At 39.9% G+C, this 16278-nt stretch overlaps 1 protein-coding gene across 16 annotated transcripts in view; it reads right to left on the reverse strand.

The window, feature by feature from the left end:
- Positions 1-16278, reverse strand: part of LOC133653860 (membrane-associated guanylate kinase, WW and PDZ domain-containing protein 1-like) — a 220789-nt gene that overhangs the window by 50179 nt on the left and 154332 nt on the right. For all 16 annotated transcript variants that reach the window (XM_062053624.1, XM_062053626.1, XM_062053625.1 and 13 more), the window contains 3 exons: positions 8625-8747; positions 8100-8285; positions 7254-7865 (listed from right to left, as the gene is read on the reverse strand). In XM_062053624.1, the coding sequence (XP_061909608.1) occupies positions 7254-7865; positions 8100-8285; positions 8625-8747 (921 nt within the window). The remainder of the gene's footprint in view (positions 1-7253; positions 7866-8099; positions 8286-8624; positions 8748-16278) is intronic.

A 16278-nucleotide genomic window follows, 5' to 3' on the forward strand; every position in this document is an offset into this window, starting at 1 on the left:
CTTATCGTTTGTGTTGATGGGCTTATCTTACTGACTTGTTAGAAGCCAAAATTGTCATGATCTGGCAGCGCTGCTGCCGCCTGTCTGCTTTTTGTTGCAGTGCCTGGTTTTCGGGCTACAGGGCAGAGCCATTTTCGCGCACACCTGACACCCATTTCCTCCTAAGTACTTAAGCTTCCAAGTACATTCACTCAGTGCCAGTCGATTCCTGATGCTTCACCCTTCCAGTCGTGTTTATCTTCTCTGCTCTGGCTCCACTCACACTCCTTGTTCCTGTGGCTCTGACCTGAGCTGCTGTGTAGTTTTTATTTCTTCCTCTCCACACCGCGGAGAAGGGCCATCTCAAACCTGATCCTGTCAAAATCTAGGCAGTGGTCGAGTGGCCATCTCCTACATCAAGGAAGCACTTGCAAAGGTTTTGCTAACTTCTATAGGAAAATATGTCAAGGGCTTTGAGTACGCCTGCTCTGTCTGTGCCAGAGGCAAAGCCTCTCATCGCCCTTCAGCCAGTCTTCACCATCCACTACCCATTCCCTCACAACCATGGTTCTACATTGCATTGAACTTCATTACAGGCCTTCTAGTTTCCCGGGGTAACTCTGCCATTCTCAATGTGGTCGACCGATTATTAAAGATGGCACACTTCATTCAGGTTTGGCTGTCGTCTCGAGACTTAACCACATCAGCCCTGCGGCGGTCATACTACAGATGCCTCCATCTATCAAACGACATCCGGTGGTTCACATCTCCTAACTCAAGCGGGTGACCACTAGTCCGCCGTGCCCTTCTTTGACGTATCCTCCTCCTCCTCTGCACATGATTGATGGAGTTGGATTGAGACGGAGGAGAGTATCTGGTCGACGAGGAAGGGTACGGTCCTGAAGAACGCTCATGGGTCTCCAGCTGCTGTATCCTGTATTGATCCGTCCCTTTTGCGTGACTTCCACTCTCTCCATCCTGACAAAACGAGGTAGGCCACCAGGGGTTGTTTTATAAAGGGGGTACTGTCATGATCTGGCAGCTTTGCTGCAGCCTGTCCTCTTTTTGTTGCAGTGCCTGGTGTTCGGGCTACGGAGTGGAGCCACCTTCGCGCACACCTGATACCCATTTCCTTCTGACTACATTAGCTATCCAGTCCGTTCACTCGGCGGCAGGGGATTCTTGATGCAGTCGTGTTCATCTCTGCTCTGGCTTCAGTCACGCTCCTTGTTTCCGTTACCCTGTCCTTGCACTACTGTGTAGTGTTTACTTGATCCTCTCTACACCGTTTGAGTGTGATTTCCGTTTTGTCACACCTTTTGTGTATCCATGAGTTGTATTTTTCACTGCTTTTTGAGTATGCTTTTTGTTATTACTTTTCATTCTTTCTTCTCCGCGGCGGGTTCCTACTCTGGCGAAGACCGATCGTGACAGAAATAATTCCACTCTGGACATTTGGCTACGTAATCATCTTTTTCATCCTCAATTTTGTTACCTGGCAGTGCTTTTCACTCGCGAGGCACTCTTTCCGTGCATCCTGTGTGAGTAAGCTAACTGTCCCACCTCCAATCACAGAGACAAAGATTGTGGTTGACTGTGTGAAAGAGTGAGTTGAAATCAAGAGACGAAGAAAACAGGCCTACACGTGGGTGACTTTGGGAGCTTGTTCTCCTATTTCCATGTAAAAGGTTATATAGTGTAATTAGATACTCGGGTGACTTGAAATATTTGTATTTATAATTCTCAGGTGAGCCAAAAAAAGCAAGTTATGTTTTGAATGTTTTGGTCGCTTTGGTTAGTAGTTAGTGTGTGACTGTCTCATCTACTCTCCTTTATATGGAAACAACTATCAGCATCCTTTGGCCATCTAGGTCAGCTAAACAAAAATACTGGGATGTGCATTCTACAGTCAAAGAACAACTCACACTCACAATAGTCCAGTTTTTTTTCCCCACGACAGCAAAGTTACTAATGATCTCCTGATACTCCCGCACTTCAATGCAACTTTTGATACCATCAATCAATACATCCTTTGGTCCCACCTAGGAATCTCTCTCAAGATCACTGGAACTACAGTTTCCTGGATCAAATCATACCTCACCGACAGACAACAATTAATGTGTTAATAACTGAACCACCTCAATTGCCCCTTTGGCAAAAAGTCTCCGCCGAGGTTCATTATTTGCCCCCTTCACTTTACCCTGTACATGAGGGCTATTCAACTTAATTGTTCTGGGGGGCACATTTCCAGAAAGCTAAAGACTTGGGGGCCAGACTTCTCCCTTCAATATTTTTTGTCATGACATTTGCTTTTGTTTTTTTTGTTTTTTGTCAGAGTTACGTACTTTGAAAAAAATGGCCTTGTTTTGAAAAACACGTGTGTACATACTTGCCAACCCTCCCGAATTTTCCGGGAGACTCCCGAATTTCAGTGCCTCTCCCGAAAATCTCCAGGGACAACAATTCTCCCAAAAATCTCCCGATTTCCAGCCGGACAACTATATTGGGGGCGTGCCTTAAAGGCACTGCATTTAGCGTCATCTCTCACAGGAAAAGGAGACTATTATTTATGTCTCCGTTATCCATAAGTTTATCTACAACCTATAAAGTAGGCGGGCACGGAGCTATTTCTCAGCGTGTGTTTATTCCAGCCGGCACGTTAATACACTGACACACAACATCCGGATTCCCATCATGCATTGCTTCAAAACTACGGCAAGTTGTAATATCCAAAATTTCCAGCCGGACAAACAATATTGGGGGCGTGCCTTAAAGGCACTGCCTTTAGCGTCCTCTCACCTGAAAAGGAGACTATTATATATGTCTCCGTTATCCATAGGTTTATCTATAACCCATAACACGGTGGCCGAATGGATATAGTCACTCATGAACGGTCAGAGAAGCACAAGGCGGCGGCAACGCAGTATTATGGGCCACCTTGCAAGCAACATTCCGTTCTCATTTGCGGATGTTTTCAACAAATCCGTGAAGGATATGTTCCCGGATTCAGAGATCACTCACCAGTACTCAAATGGCAGAACAAAAGCTACTCAAATAGTGAAAGGTAAGTGTTTTTTTTTTTTTAAGTAAGCAGCAAGTACAGTACAGTTAGTAGAACAACTGTGTTTTCATTACTGTTTACTGTACCATATATAAAATGTTAGTTCGGGTGGATGGCGGGTGGATGACGACTTTTGTGATGCGGTTGCGGATTAAATAAATGCCTATCCGCGCATCTCTAATATATATATATATATATATATATATATATATATATATATATATATATATATATATATATATATATATGTGTGTATATATATATATATATATGTATATATATATATATATATATATGTATGTGTATATATATATATATATATATACACATACATATATATATATATATATATATATATATATATATATATATATATATATATGTATGTGTATATATATATATATATATATATATATGTGTATATATATATGTGTGTATATATATATATTAGAGATGCGCGGATAGGCATTTATTTCATCCGCAACCGCATCACAATACTCGTCATCCACCCGCCATCCACCCGAACTAACATTTTATCAAAACCACAACCGCCCGCCACCCGCCACCCACCCGTTGTTATATATCTAATATAGACGATGCAAGGCATTAGTGAGGTTAGAAAGCTTTTGCCTGTTAAAGAAAGGAGACTGATCCAATGCAGCAGACATTCAATGCGTGCCACGCATTAATATCTCTTGGCCACGCATTAGAGGCTAAGAGATATTAATGCGTGATAATATTATTGTCATTTCCGTTAAGAAAGTGTTGACTATTATTGTTATTTTTTTCCCCTGGTCTTTAGTATTCCCTTTTTTAGTTTGTCGTGTACCACGTTTGCTGCCGGCGTTGCCATCTTTTTATTTTTTTCTTCTTCTGTTGTGTTGTTTTGTGGTGTGCTGTGTCACGCCAAATTTATTCCCCCTACAAACCCCCCCCCCCCCCCCCCCCCATTTACTTCCGTGGTCATGTTTCCTCTTACGTCATTGACAGCGATCGATAGCACTTCGGCTTTGACTGCTCGTCGCTGGAAGGATACTTCGTCTTTGACAGCTGCTGGAATCTGAAGAAATCGATTATTGTTTTTTTTTTTGTACAGGCGCAAAACAGGACAGTCGCGTGCCGGTTAAGGACCCCCGGCAACTTTGTGATTTTATTGGACGCAGCCCCGGAAGTAAATGGGGGGGGGGGGGGCGGGGGGTTTGTAGGGGGGAAGACATTTGGTGAGACAGCTGCAGCAGTGCCTGATGAATAATTGCCTGTTGCAAAGAGTGCTGCTCATTTTTCGTATGTGGGTAACAACATTTAACTATGTATATATATATATATTTGCGAATTGGTTCAACCGCCACCCGCCCGAATCTATTTAAAATCAATTTTTTTCGTCATGCATCCGACCGACCCGCGGATAATCCGCGGACTCCGCGGACTCCGCGGTTGTGTCCGCAAACCGCGCATCTCTAATATATATATATATATATATATATATATATATATATATATATATATATATATATATATATATATATATATATAAATGTAAGAAATACTATAATTTCAGTGAATTCTAGCTATAAATATACTCCTCCCCCTTAACCCCGTGGATTATCATACAGAGAAGATTCACGAATCTGTCAGAGATCCAGAAAGAGTGGAATGAGGCGGGAGTCAAAAACCACCACATTCAGACGCATCCGGGAGATGGGCAACAACTGTCGGGTTCCTCGGGTCAAACCGCTTCTGAGCCTGAGCCTGAGCCAATGTAGGAAGCATCTCAACCGGGCAAAGGAGAAGAAGGACTGGACTGTCAGCCAGTGGTCCAAGGTCCTCTTTTCCGATGAAAGTAAAGTGTGCCTTTCATTCTGGAATCAAGGGTTTGGAGGAAGACGGGTGACGAACAGAACCCAAGCTGCTTGAGGTCCAGTGTGAAATATCTACAGTCAGTCATGATTTGGGCTGCAATGTCCAGTGCAGGTGTTGGTAAACTCTGCTTTCTTAAATCAAAGAACACCGCATCAGTCTACCAGAATGTTTTATAGGACTTCCTGATTCCTTGTGCTGAGGATCTGTATGGAGATGCAGATTTCATCTTCCAGCAGGAACTGGCCCCTGCCCATACCGCCAGAAGCACCAAAACCTGGTTTGATGCCCATTCCATCACAGTGCTTGACTGGCCAGCCAACTCGCCGGACCTAAACCCCATTGAGACTCTATGGGGTATTATCAAAAGGAAAATAAGCGGCACCAGACCCAAACACAAAGAAGAGCTGACATCAAGCATCATGGAAATCTGGGCTTCCATAACTCCAAGCCAATGCCACAGGCTGATTGCCTAAATGCCACAGCGCATCGAGACAGTGATTAAGGCAAAGGGATTCCCTACAAAGTATTGAAGATTGACGTATCATTTTGAAAGTACCATATTTTGATTGATTTGATATGATCCTATTTTTTTTTTCTGCAAAAACTGAGAAGTAAATGGTGATTTCTAGACAGTATTCTAATTTTTTGAAACCCTGTTTTTGTGGATTTTATGAGCTGGAAGCCCAAATTATGTACAAATAAACAACTCAATACTTGAAATTGTTTAAGTTGTGGGCCCTGAATCTATAATCTATGGAAGTTTAACGTTTTGAATGGAATTAATACACGTTTACAAAGGGCCTATATATATATATATATATATATATATATATATATATATATATATATATATATATATATATATATATATATATATATATATGTCTTAATTAGATTATCCAAAAAAAAAAAAAAATAGTGCTCGATAACGTGGTAGAGCGTAATATGTGTGTGTGGGAAAAAATCACAAGACTATTTAATCTCTACAGGCCTGTTTCATGAGGGTTTCCTCAATCATCAGGAGATTTTCATCTCCTGATGATTGAGGAAACCCTCATGAAACAGGCCTGTATATATATATATATATATATATATATATATATATATATAATATATACACAGTATATATTATATATATACTGTAATTTCCGGACTATAAGCCGCACCAGCTAAATTTAGGGGAAATTACAGATTGCTCCATATATAAGCCGCACCCGACTATAAGCCGCAGGGTTTTGATGTGTAATTACCGTAGTATATAGGGGTTCCTGCTACCACAGAAGGGATTGTCGGGACAGAGATGACTGTTTGGTAAAGCAAAGCGTCCCATTTATTAACAATAAATCTTTCAATCATTCAATCAAACTTTCACATCTTTGACATGGCGAACAGCATTCGTGCAGAGTACAAATAATACAACGGTGCAAAGTAATACAAAGTGCTCGCCTGTACGTTATCAAAATAACCAGCCTACCGGTATATGAAAAGTCAGTCTTTAATCATTGTGTCATCGTCTTCCTCCTGCGTACTAAAACCACCGAAATCCTCTTCGTCGGTGTCGGAGAAGAACAGGCCGTAAATAAGCCGCACCGTTGTATAAGCCGCAGGGACCAGAACGAGGGGAAAAAGTAGCGGCTTATAGTCCGGAAATTACGGTATATATATATATATATATATATATATATATATATATATATATATATATATATATATATATATATATATATATATATATATATATATATTTATATGTATATATATATTCAACAACAATCCAACAGATCCAACTTGAGAAGAAGAAGAGATGTAGACTTTGATTTGTCTTTTTTCCATTATTGTGTTTTTAACAGCTGATCAAATTTTATGGAGATACTAAATTGCGTTTATGAGTGGTCAAACAGAGAAAAGTTCTACGGCTAATAAATTGGTCCAGAACTCGAGTCACAGAGTATCAAAGCAAACACTAAATGTTTGTACCCTTCAGCGCAGAGTAATAATTGTAAGATGATATATTAAAGTAAACATCAAGTCTCGGCAGCATCTGTATCAATCACCTCAACAAGCTCCTGGTCATGTATCTATTTTGTGTCCCTTGCCAACCTCCCACTCGTTCCCACATTCATCTGTTCATCCACCACCATGCTCACTCAGCCCATCGCCTCCTCACCACTCCTCTTTCCAACCCAGGCAGTGCACACATTTATGAGCCACTCTCCCCCTCAGGTTTTATTTCGGCCTCTTACTCACTATACTCTTCTGTCCGTGTCAACCTGTTCCCTCTTCACTAGATAATAGGCCATTTTTCTCTACTTAATCACACATAAATAATGTGATATAATGATATCATACATACCTCTTTGCACCAGCATTGTGACCTCACTTCCTCGGGGGCATTTGCTCAGCAAGTCCACCACCTGATTGTGGCTCATGTTCTGGACATTTCTCTTGTTAACCTCCATCAGAATGTCCCCCTCCTTGAGGCCCCGACAGCGTGGGTAGTCCACAATCTGCTTGACCCTCTGCCCCCCTCCTGTCAGGCTGTCTGCGATAGTGAACCCAAATCCTTTATCTCCCTTCTCCATGTGTATGGTGATCAGCTCAGGCTGGGTGGCTATAGACGAGGCCAGGGTGACCACATCGCTGGCGTAGCCGTGCAGACTGTTGGAAACCATCTCGCCAGAGGGGCTGTGCGCTCGAGACTCCCTCATGCCGTTAAGTGGTCCACCCTTGTTGGAGGGCGAGTCAAATGTTTCCTGTCCGTTGACAATAATAGGCTCCTTGTCCAAGATGGCCACCGATGTAACCAGACTTGTGTTAGGGTCATCTGGGTCAAAGGGCAGGGGGTAGCCACGACATAAGGCCAAGTCCACCATGGAGCCAATAGGTATGGATTGGAAGATCTTCACCACCTGAGCGTGGGTGTAACCCAGCACAATGGTGTCGTTCACACTTACGATGACATCACCTGCATCAGAAACAGTAAATGTCAACGATCGGACCAAAGATGATAACAGATCAAAGTTCACCTTTCAAGTAAAATGTAGGTGATATTCAACAGTAGCCCACACTCCTGTCGTCGTGACATTTGCTTAGCAGGAAAACATCAAATATTGCTCTACCTCATGTTCACTGCTAAATATTTAAGAAAGCGTTTGGAAAGAACACAGTATCTCCTATTGATGGGAAACGTGTACTGCACCTGTCTCCATCTTGCCATCCACAGCTGCAGGCCCGTCCAGCACCAAACTTTTGATTTGCAGAAACTCATCTGGCTCGTCTCCTCCGACCACCGTGAAACCGAAGCCACGGCGGCTCTTCTTCAACTTGGTGTTGATGAAGATTCCTTTCAGTTCTGCAGGGTTTCTGGTGAAGAACGGCTTCCCTCCTATAACACGTTGCAACACAGGCAACCCATTAAAATCCGCAGTAGCAGGATCTGCATCGTATTTTGTACGTTCATAAATTATCATATGTCACATGCGTTGCTGACATTTACGCCTTCTCAAACAAGCTATGAGTAATTCCACATTTTTACGAGCTTTTTGTAAGGTGTTGTTGTTAATGATCAATTAAACTTTGGGGTACATTGCATCACCTTTTACAACAGTAAACAGCTGTCTGAAGAAACTTAACACATTCCCAAAGCAGATCAATTAAAACGAAACAAACAACCCTATGACCACCGGGCCTTTGACAAATGATGGGATCATAAAACTGCGTTTACGTTTGGCTCCTGCTGGGGCTGGAGGTAGAGTTGGTGGGACTTGGGGGTCCCTGTAGGTCTCCAGGTGGTTTGCAGCGAAGTTTACCAATGGTGCTGCTGCTGAGGAGTGCTCCTCAATCCACTCTGTAAAGGGAAAGCTTGTAGGTTAGCCCACATGCACGCAACACAAAATATTCCATGGCACACATCAATAAGCACACATTAAAAAGTGCATGTAGTCCACTGCAGTGGTCCCCAACCACCGGGCCGTGGCCCGGTACCGGTCCGCGGACCGATTGGTACCGGGCCGCGGATTTTTAAATTAAATCAACATAAAAAACACAATATATACATTATATATCAATATAGATCAATACAGTCTGCAGGGATACAGTCCGTAAGCACACATGATTGTATTTCTTTATGAAAAATAAATAAATTTAAAAAAAATCCCCCCCCCCCCCCCCCGGTCCGTGGGACACATTTTCAAGCGTTGACCGGTCCCCAGCTACAAAAAGGTTGGGGACCACTGGTCCACTGACTACTAGACCATTCATAAGGTCAGCACGTGCACACATTAATTAGATCACGTACCTGGGTTTATAATGCTCAGTTTTCATTGACAATGTAAAAAGAAAATAATCTACCAAGATACATATGTCAGCTAAACAGCGTGTGCAAACACTAATATTGCATGTAGTGGACTATTAGTGGGCGGGTTACGTGTGCTCTACTAATACTGCGTGTACTACCTGATAACTGGTGCAGACCACCCTATTTAAATCAGTTTGTGCGTGTACTTACGCGGCTTCCACCATGAAAATACTTGTTTACTGCACACACATGTTGTTATCACCTGTGGTGTTTTTTCTGTCTGTTTTAGAAGCAGCCCTGCAGTGCGATCTACAACAGGACCCACTTTTTTAGCGCATCGACGGTGCGCCTACAGAAGTATCAGTGCAAGTGTGCGCTGGTATATTGGAGACGCAAGAAAATGCTTTTTGCAAGAAGTTTGTTTTCATATAGAAGACATGTTAAAGGCATCATATTATTTTTTCTATTTTTTTAAAAAACTTTACACAATTTGCATGGATTTTGTTTTACAGACCCATTTGTAAGCCAAATTTTGCTCCTTTTTAAAACAAGCCGTTTTGAGAGGCAGAGTTGTTCGATGAAAATGGACCCCTCCTCACCACGCCCCATCACACTGAATCAGCATTCAGACCCTGGCAGAAATGTTATGTGTTTTTTTAGCTTTCTTGCTTTTATTGTGCACTTTGGACATTGATGACTGGTACCAGCCATCTGTTTTAGTCACTCTTACCTCAAGACAAAACATCCCAGATGATATAGCGAGACCAGCGGCTCGCCGTGTTTTATTGTCAGCGCGATAAGGAGACTATGCGGGCAAACGAGAGAATGGAAACAGACGACAGGCTGCAGGTCTGTAACCATACACTAAAGTTAAACTTCTACGGAGTCTGTATGTCTTCAATGCTAAATCCCGGACGTATCAATGTGTATATTGACTGTAAAGTGTTTTTCCATTTTATATCATGTGACTACTTTCACTGCTGCTGCTTTGAACACTTGTAAACAATGAAAGCTCATGTAAACCACGCTATGAGCGAAATTGCGAACGTAATAATAGACTATAATACTAACTGGTCTGTTACCATACCATACCATACCAACTTTATTTATAACGCCCTTTAAATACAAGCACAGTTGAAGAACAAAGGGCTGTACACCACAAAGAAATACTACTAAACACAGCAGGCACTGACCCAATTAAAAAGTATTTTTTAGGAAAATAATGTTTTATTTTGCCGGTGGACGGTGATCAAATCAATCAAATCAACTTTATTTATAAAGCACATTTAAATTTACCACAGGGGTAGCCAAAGTGCTGTACAATGGGCAGGTTAAAAATAATACGAGAACCGAGCAAACACAACACAACACAAACAGAACACGATAAAAAATAAATAAATAAAATATAAAAACATAAAAACAGGTTCACAGCAGGTGTATTACGGGGCACCAATGCAGGATGGGCATCACTCAGTGTTAAAAGCCATGGAATAAAAGTATGTTTTTAAGAGAGTTTTAAAAACAGGAAGAGAGGAGGCTTGTCTAACACTAAGAGGTAGGTCGTTCCAGAGCTTGGGAGCAGCAGCGGCGAAAGCTCTGTCACCTCTTAGCTTCAGCCTTGTGTCCGGGACCGTCAGTAGCAGCTGATCGGCTGATCTTAGGGATCGGGTGGGGCAGTAAGGCTGAAGGAGGTCGGAGAGATATGTTGGCGCGAGGTTGTTTAGACATTTAAAAACAAATAAAATGAGTTTAAAATTGATTCTGTAACGCACAGGGAGCCAGTGAAGGGACGCCAATATAGGGATGATGCTATTGTCTTACATTAGACGGCTAAACTAGCTACACAGCAAATCAAGCTAATATTGCTAACGTATCATTCAAACATTTCTAACCTACTATTATTAGTTATTTTTTCAGTGTTTCCTCCATTGCCGTAAATAATTGTCACTTTAAAAGTAGTTTTTTCGGAAAATTCATCTTTTTGTTAAGGTCTGTGGATGAAGCGTGGCTAATCTTTGCACACACTCGAAGCGACTTTTTCCACAGCTGAAGGCACATTGCCAGGAATCATAACAGTTAAAAGTAAGGCAATTTTTAATTCAGATGACACTGAAAGTGTCGTGATTTGTGCCGGTTAAAGCAAACAAACAACAGAGCATTTTTCATTATTGCGTTTCATTGTCGACATTTCGCTTTAGCACAGCCGGTATTATATAAATTTAAACTGGAAGGATACATGTGTACCATTTATGGATAATCCACCCCCGTCACACTTGAACAAAACGTCACATTTCAACAACATTTTAAACACATCATTTGGAGGAAGTACTGTTCAGTTCAGTTTCAGTTTATTTCGAACATGCATACAATACAATGTAATTCATCACATATTTCCAGTTGTTTCATTACAGCACGTCCGAAAAGGAGTAGGAAGAAGCAGAGCTTATTTAATCCTACCCCTTTTCATACCATAGCAATTTTATCCTATTGCCTTGGTCTCTGTAACATAACAGTGAACAAATAATAAATAAATAATATACCATAGTAAGTAAACAAATATTAAATACATAAATAATCTTTGTCTCAATAAAAAAAAAGAAAAAAAGGGTTCAAGATGTTCATCATAATTCTGGTTCTGTGTACTTTGTGAACACTTGTAGTTTGAACAGTCTCTTAAACTGAATCATATTGGTGCTTTGTTTGATTTATTTGGTTAATCCATTACATAATTTAATTCCACATACTGATATGCTAAAGGTGTTAATTTGTTGTACGAGCATACAAATGTTTTACATTAGATTTTACTCTAAGGTTATATTCCTCCTCTTTTGTTGAGAAGAATTGTTATACATTACTGGGTAGCAGGTTATAGTTTGCTTTGTACATAATTTTAGCTGTTTGCAAATGCACCAAATCGTTGAATTTCAATATTTGTGATTCAATAAATAAAGGCTTTGTATGTTCTCTATATCCAACATTATGTATTATTCTAATTCAGCGGTCACCAACGCGGTGCCCGCGGGCACCAGGTAGCCCGTAAGGACCAGATGAGTAGCCCGCTGGCCTGTTCTAAAAATAGCTCAAATAGCAGCACTTACCAGTGAGCTGCCTCTATTTTTTGAATTGTATTTATTTACCAGCAAGCTGGTCTCGCTTTGCCCGACATTTTTAATTCTAAGAGAGACAAAACTCAAATAGAATTTGAAAATCCAAGAAAATATTTTAAAGACTTGGTCTTCGCTTGTTTAAATAAATTCATAATTTTTTTTACTTTGCTTCTTATAACTTTCAGAAAGACAATTTTAGAGAAAAAATACAACCTTAAAAATGATTTTAGGATTTTTAAACACATATACCTTTTTACCTTTTAAATTCCTTCCTCTTCTTTCCTGACAATTTAAATCAATGTTCAAGTAAATTTATTTTTTTTATTGTAAAGAATAATAAATACATTTTAATTTAATTCTTCATTTTAGCTTCTGTTTTTTCGACGAAGAATGTTTGTGAAATATTTCTTCAAACTTATTATGATTAAAATTTAAAAAAAAATATTCTGGCAAATCTAGAAAATCTGTAGAATCAAATTTGAATCTTATTTTAAAGTCTTATGAATTTCTTTTAAAATTTTTGTTCTGGAAAATCTAGAAGCATTAATGATTTGTCTTTGTTAGAAATATAGCTTGGTCCAATTTGTTATATATTCTAACAAAGTGTGGATTGGATTTTAACCTATTTAAAACATGTCATCAAAATTCTAAAATTAATCTTAATCAGGAAAAATTACTAATGATGTTCCATAAATTATTTTTTAAATTTTTTCAAAAAGATTCGAATTAGCTAGTTTTTCTCTTCTTTTTTCGGTTGAATTTTGAATTTTAAAGAGTCGAAATTGAAGATAAACTATGTTTCAAAAATTAATTGTCATTTTTTTCATGTTTTCTCCTCTTTTAAACCGTTCAATTAAGTGTAAATATCATTAATTATTAATAATAACATAGAGTTAAAGGTAAATTGAGCAAATTGGCTATTTCTGGCAATTTATTTAAGTGTTTATCAAACTGGTAGCCCTTCGCATTAATCAGTACCCAAGAAGTAGCTCTAGGTTTCAAAAAGGTTGGTGACCCCTGCTCTAATTGATCTTTTTTGTAACACCGTTAGTGAATGAAGCGCACTGTAGGAGGGAAGGCGAGATTGTTTTATAAATATCTCTGCAAATGCCTCCACGGTTTGATTTACAATTTCTGCACACCCCAAATACACATAAGCAGGTAAAATCAGGTAAAAAAAAAAAGTTGTTTTTGCATAATTGGGCTCTTTAATAATATCTACATGAAAAAAAGAAACATCATTAAAAAACAAAGCCAACAGACACCAAAACACATTAGTTTAATTTGTTTTACTAAGCCTCTTGAGTCTTCAATCAGCTAAAAAATTATAAAATTATATTTTCTAAATCCAAGATTTTTTATTTTTGACAGTCCATATACGTTCACAAACACGTGGGACAGAGCTGCAGCGTGATCGACAACTTTCTCACAACTATTTCCGCACAACTGACAGTTTGCGCGTCCTTTCTAGACGTACTAAATAAAAACACACAATCAGCGGCAGCAGAACAGTTTCAGCCTTGATAAATCACACTGTATGTACCAAATAATAATATTTGCATTTTTTTCCCTCCCAATATTGTGTGCATTTTGATGATCAGCATTTATTCTGCATATTCATGAAGACAGACACGCTAAATGAATTGCTTTCCTTCTTATTTTGCTCACTTAAGAGATACAATCCTCCGCGCACCAATTTGGCGGATAAGCTTTGCGTGTACAATCAAGTTTGCATGTGTTTTAATACAAGCAAACGTTTAGTCCTGGTATATCACGCCCAATGTGTATTATTTTGGTTGTACAAGGCAGTGGTATACAAATGTATCAAATCATACACATTTTAACAGTGACCCAGCTCAAGTATCTAAATAACACCCTAATAATAGAACCATTGCATTTGTGCACCAATGCAATTTACAACGGCAATAATAAATGTACTGTTCCCATACTGTGTCTGTATGCATTAAAACTTCTCTTTGTTTCCTTTGTAAAGGCAGATATGGTTATACAAATATTTAATATATTATATAACTGTTTTATGTAATTATAATGTTATTTTATATAGACTAAAACTTTATCTTATTAGTAGAGATGTCCAATAATATCAGGTTGCGGGTATTATCGGCCGATAAATGCTTTAAAATGTAAAATCGGAAATTATCGGTCTCGGTTCGGAAATTATCGGTATCGGTTTCAAAAAGTAAAATGTATGACTTTTTAAAACGGCGCTGTACGTAGTGGTACACGGACATAGGGAGAAGTACAGAGCGCCAATAAACCTTAAAAGCACTGGCTTTGCGTGCCTGTCCAATCACATAAAAACCTATCGCTTTTCACACACACAAGTGAATGCAAGCATACTTGGTCAACAGCCATACAAGTCACACTGAGGGTGTCCGTATAAACAACTTGAACACTGTCACAAATATGAGCCACACTGTGAACCCACACCAAACAAGAATGACAAACACATTTCGGGAGAACATCTGCACCGTAACACAACATAAACACAACAGAACCCCTTGCAGCACTAACTCTTCCGGGACGCTACAATATACCCCCCGCTACCCCCCCACCTACACCCCGCCCCGCCCACCTCAACCTCCTCATGCTCTCTCAGGGAGAGCATGTCCCAAATTCCAAGCTGCTGTTTTGAGGCATGTTAAAAAAAATAATGCACTTTGTGACTTCAATAATAAATATGGCAGTGCCATGTTGGCATTTTTTTCCATAACTTGAGTTGATTTATTTTGGAAAACCTTGTTGCATTGTTTAATGCATCCAGCGGGGCATCACAACAAAATTAGGCATAATCATTTGTTAATTCCACGACTGCATATATCGGTATCGGTTGATATCGGAATCAGTAATTAAGAGCTGGACAATATCGGGATATCGGATATTGGCAAAAAAGCCATTATCGGACATCTCTACTTATTAGATTTGTAGGTGTATCTAATGTTGTGGTCAATAAGTGTATATGAGCATATACCTGGCTATTTCATGTATCAATTTATACTGCACCACGGTGGAAGAAGGGTTAGTGCATGTGCCTCACAATATGAAGGTCCTGAGTAGTCCTGCGTTCAATCCCGGGCTCGGGATCTTTCTGTGTGGAGTTTGCATGTTCTCCCGTGTCTGCGTGGGTTCCCTCCGGGTACTCCGGCTTCCTCCCACTTCCAAAAAACATGCACCTGGGGATAGGTTGATTGGCAACACTAAATTGGCCCTAGTGTGTGAATGTGAGTGTGAATGTTGTCTGTCTATCTGTGTTGGCCCTGCGATGAGATGGTGACTTGTCCAGGGTGTACCCCGCCTTCCGCCCAAATGTAGCTGAGATAGGCTCCAGCGCCCCCCGCGACCACAAAGGGAATAAGCGGTAGGAAATGGATGGATGGGTGGACTTTATACTGTACACATTCATCATGGAACCCTTCAGTGTTACAAAGCAGAACCCCAATCAACACATTACTGTGAAGTAATTGTTGTTGAGATGGTATGCCTGTTGGTGCATTGTTTGCTGTCATTGCGACATTTATGGCACAGTTTCTGAGTCCAAGACAAATGTCCCTAAGTAGTACAATACAGCATATTGTATTGTATTGTATTTCAATAATATATACAACATTATTACAGTGGAACCTCGATTCACCAACACCTTTATTTGCGCTCTTTCCTGTTTACGAACGTTTACGCAGGGGTCCCCAAACTTTTTAAATCGGGGGCCGCATTGGGTTAAAACAATTTGGCCAGGGGCCGGGCTATATATACAGTTGTGATCAAAAGTTTACATACACTTGTGAAAGACATAATGTCAGTGAGTTTACAATAAATTCTACAACTCTTATTTTTTTTGTGATAGTGATCGGAGCACAAAATTATTCATGAAGTGTGGTTCTTTTATGAATTTATTATGAGTCTACTGAAAAAGTGACCAAATCTGCTGGGTCAAAAGTATACATACAGCAACATAC

The sequence above is a fragment of the Entelurus aequoreus genome, linkage group LG07, assembly GCF_033978785.1.
Source record: "Entelurus aequoreus isolate RoL-2023_Sb linkage group LG07, RoL_Eaeq_v1.1, whole genome shotgun sequence".
Classification (NCBI taxonomy): domain Eukaryota; kingdom Metazoa; phylum Chordata; class Actinopteri; order Syngnathiformes; family Syngnathidae; genus Entelurus; species Entelurus aequoreus.